Here is a 4,398-nt window from a genome sequence, read left to right as displayed (position 1 = left end):
CATTATTCGTGGCGCGTGCATGGTGCGGATGCATGTTGTTCTGAGGGTCCACCAGTGATTATAGACACGGATGTAGTGTGCTGTTACAATTTGAACACATGAAACAGTCTGCAGTATGTCAGTGCACGAACTGAAGAGGATATTACACATTCCTTCGGCGCATGACTTATCTACAATAAGTAGCAACGGAAGCAGAACGGTTTATAAGACTTCAAAGGAGAGAACGTCTGGAAAGCGCTACACAATCACTGCGACACTGTTTCCATCAGCAGTTGGTGTCAGACTCGTACAGCTAACGCTTAACTTGAAGATTCCAGGGACAGCCAAAATGTGAGTGTTCCGAATACTTTTTTTTGTCTAAGAAATGCGCTTCTTTTGTCTAAGAGAAAGCCGTATTCAAAAGGCAACGCCAACATTAAGGTTCTAGAAAAGGGCGTTCTTTCAAGCAGCCCTTCAAACGAAAGCATGAGAACTTCCAAAGTTTTGAAAACTTGGTGTATATTACGCAATGCAGGTTTTAAATGCTCATGTGTTTTTTTGGTGATTTTATAACCTAACTGTGTCAAACACAAAGAAATATTAGCGCTGACGATATGTGAGGACTTTTGCACAAGAACACCATTTCCTTTTTCTTGCCGATTTGTAAAGCTTTTGCAGTGAATACTTCAAGCAGGAACATTAGAAGTTATTTATTTTTAGCGAACTGAGACGGCTATATCCGAAACTAAAAGCTTGTTCAAGAAATATTTTGATACACCAGCCGGAAATTTCACGTTCCTATATGGTTTTCTTATTTGATAGATATGTGAGGTTTAACTTCAACAAATAACTATAAGATTATGAGAGACACCGTAGTGAAGGGCTCCGGAAATTTAGACCACCTGGGGTTCTTTAACGCACACCCCATACTGGGCACATGGGCCGCCAACATTTCTGTCTCCATTGGAAATGCAGCCGCCGCCACCGGGATTCGATCCCGTTACCTGCTGGACAGCAGCCTAGTACCATAGCCACTGGATCACCACAATGGGGTTATTCGGTTTTTTAAAGACGATTTTCATTCTTACAGCTCCCTGACGCGAACATTTTGTCTGTCTCTCTGTATATTTGTCTGTTTGTCCCCCCCCCCTTAACGGTACCCTAAACGGCATTAAAATGACCAAACGATACTCTAAATGCCCGATCCAATCCGCAGTGCCCGCAAATATTGCTCAAAAGTCAGCGTTCATACTTGTGCGATTGTCAATCAAAAAGCAATCGTTGCGCATATCTGAGGCACCATAACAACTCTTCAATCTTCTGTAAGTGTGTCTCTTACTAGAAAATGTACACATAAGTAATTCTAAGGACCGTGGCGTTTATCACGTTGCTCTGACCATGCAAAGCTTGCACGAAAAGGCAAGCGTTTTCAGCGCTTTGCTAAGACGACGCGGTGGTAGCAACAAAGCGTCGCCTTGCGTTTTACACCTTATCACCTCCGAGACGAGTGCGCGGGGCGCGTGCGCTTCGTTTTACAAGATAACTGCCAGATAGCGCTCATGCCTCACGTGTGACATGACTCGATGCGCTCGTTCACCTCCGCTGCATGCTCGAGGTACTCTAACCCAGCGCCTCCAGAATACCATTCACCGATTTTCTTGCGCAGAACATCAAATAAGCGTTTTGTTCACTCTCTGCAGACGCAAGACTATCGTCTTTCGACATCTTCAGTGTAACATAGAGATACGTGGCCAATTTTTTTTGTGGTGTCTCATAGTCTTATGTAACGTTACTTGTTAGATTCAGTATATGATGCACAAGATATTGTTTTAAGATAATGTTCATTCATGAGAGTGAAGCAGGTCTTGAGACGCTAATTTGAGAGTAACCTGTTTCCGAAGTCTCTGGGAAGCGCTTATTTGTGAACGGTTATAATAAATAATTTTATTTTTGATGATATATTTATGGTAGACAATTTTTTTATTTGGGAGAACCAATTCAGAAGTAACGGTTGTGGCCAGTCGTGGTTTGTTATGTTATATGATTGCACAATATTTTAATAAATAATAATTGCGATTGCTGTAGTCAAAGATACTGCTGAATATAGGTGCAATAAAATTTCCGCGAATACAGCATTCGTACAGTTCACACAAATTCACAGCACAGTTTTCAGTATTAACATACGATCTTCCCGGTAAGAATACATAATTAAGAAAGACCACAGCAAATGAAACGAGGTACACATTTATCAAATGAATACTTTTGTATTCTGGGATTAGACTTGTAGATATATTTAAAAAATCATTACATGAATGATTACATAAATAAGAGATGTTTAAAAACACGTTACTCTTTTGCAGTGGTAAACATGGCCATTCGCCAGAGCTTCACTGCTCTCTTCTTGGTGATGTCGTACGGTGCCACTTTTGCGTACAACAGAGGTAAGCACGCCAGCTGGCTGACGAAGAGTACAGGGAGATTAGTTGCCTGAATATTGACTCATGCGTAGGTATATGTAACATTTCATAGAATTTTTACCACCTTCGCGGCTTTATAACACACTTTCAAAACAAAAGTGTCCGTCTCCAATCCCCACAATGCTACATGTACGCACGGGCAAGCCATAACAGAAATGAAATTGCTAAATGATGCATGACGATCAGATACTGCAAACAAGAAGGTGTTTCAGCAAGGCGTTCGTGGCTCAAGCTACAAACCTCTGTCTCCCATGTTGCTGAAGCGCATCGTGGTACAGTAGGGTATGAGCACTGGCGTAGGTTACCTTAATGTACAATAGCTGGTACCATGCCGTTTCTTTTCAACTAAGGACGCTTTGAAGAAGTGCCTATTGGGTACCAGTAATTATTATGTGCGTGTTGATTTTGTCTTTGCGTGGGATTTAAAATACGCCGCGTTCATTTATTCGTTAAACCTTCGCCTACTACAACAGTTAAGTCATGATGGGCGTTAGTCGTCGCGATGAGAGATGCGGCATTGAAGGCGTCAACGTTGGTGCATTTACGTCAAACAATGGTACAGCTACCAAACACCAATAGACGTGGTCAAAACTGTCATAATCACTACAAAATAAGCGTTATTTTGTGAAGACGCATTTCACTTTCGTGTTATATCGATTCGTGTGATAGAGGACTCGTCCATGTGTTATTCTGTTGCCCTGTCTTGTTGCGTTACTCAAGATATAGCTTCTATGTAAAAACAATCATTCGTACAACAGACTGCTCGTTTAGTTAGGATATACCAAAATATGTTGCTAAACGAGGAATATATAAAATCATTGATTGATACGTGCGGTTTAACGAGCCATAAGGACACTAAATAAGTGTACCGTGTTTTACCATACGCTTTACGACATAAGCGAAACTTTTTCAGTTCTGAAAAGTTTTCCAAAGTGTTCAAAAATAGTTTGTGTACATGTCGCTTTTCTCTGTTTTAACAGGCTGTGATTTCAGTCAGTTGGACTTGGATGGCGCTGTAGACAAAGTTATTGGACTGCTGCCCCGGTACCGCATGCCAGATGAGAAAGGATTTCGAACCGCCTTCAAGGGATTTGAAACCGGGACTCTCAATATAACTGGCCTTGAAACGATCCAGCGATACGGCCCGATCCAGTCTTATTGTGTGAACGGCACCCGGCTGATCAGCGTGGATCTCATCGAGCAAGGGGACGCCATGTTGACACTTCCCTGGAGGGCATGCTCAGGGCAAGAAGGAACGATAAACTTACGCACAAAGCTTTCACGCTTCACGCTCATACTTCGAGTCGAAGCTGCGCGTCCGAGCCAAGAAGTCCGTCTCGCGTACGAAGGGCCCATTATTCCCGTGTTCATCTTAGACCCAAAGATTTACATCGAGGGGGCCGGTACCGGCGTCAGAGTAGCTACCATGAGCATTAGCAAGATTTTTCCGGCTCTCTCTGAGAGAGTGTGGTTTGACTACTTCCTCATTTATTTTCGTGGTGTCGTACGTCATGCCCTGCGGGATGCTTTCCCGTAACCGTTATCCTAAATTGAAAGGTTGCTTGACCTGCTGGTATGAACTGTCCCTCAAAACCACCATTTCGTCGGCTTTTAAGCAATAAAATTTCAGAGAAATGTTTGCGCCTGTACTTTTTTCCTTCAACGTTTTAATGTACAAAAGCGCATACTAAAATACTGACTTTTGTAAAAAAACACTTCAAATTACAACTTTCATAATAATACAATGTAAGCAGACTATTCAATAGAGCTAACATATAAGAATGTAAAAGAAATGGTGGGCGGTGGCATTCGCAGTTACTATCAACGAAATGTAAACAAAGCAAAGGGCTTTCACAGACAACTTGCCTTGGCAGGTATCAAACCTGCGACTTTAGATCACCGCTCCCGATGCTTTGCCAACTGAACTTCAACGAAGGTCACT

At 42.2% G+C, this 4,398-nt stretch overlaps 1 protein-coding gene across 1 annotated transcript; it reads left to right on the top strand.

Moving 5' to 3' along the window:
• The first annotated feature begins 209 nt into the window (after positions 1-209).
• LOC119168055 (uncharacterized) lies at positions 210-4,095 on the top strand. Its single transcript, XM_037419492.2, has 3 exons — positions 210-330; positions 2,340-2,420; positions 3,437-4,095. Exons 2-3 carry the CDS (start codon positions 2,348-2,350, stop codon positions 3,991-3,993), a joined length of 630 nt encoding a protein of 209 aa, XP_037275389.2. The 5' UTR covers positions 210-330; positions 2,340-2,347; the 3' UTR covers positions 3,994-4,095.
• The last annotated feature ends 303 nt before the right edge of the window (positions 4,096-4,398 follow it).

Source organism: Rhipicephalus microplus, chromosome 6 (genome assembly GCF_043290135.1).
Source record: "Rhipicephalus microplus isolate Deutch F79 chromosome 6, USDA_Rmic, whole genome shotgun sequence".
Classification (NCBI taxonomy): domain Eukaryota; kingdom Metazoa; phylum Arthropoda; class Arachnida; order Ixodida; family Ixodidae; genus Rhipicephalus; species Rhipicephalus microplus.
Note: the sequence above shows the minus strand (reverse complement) of the source record. Positions and strands in the feature narration are given on the sequence as shown.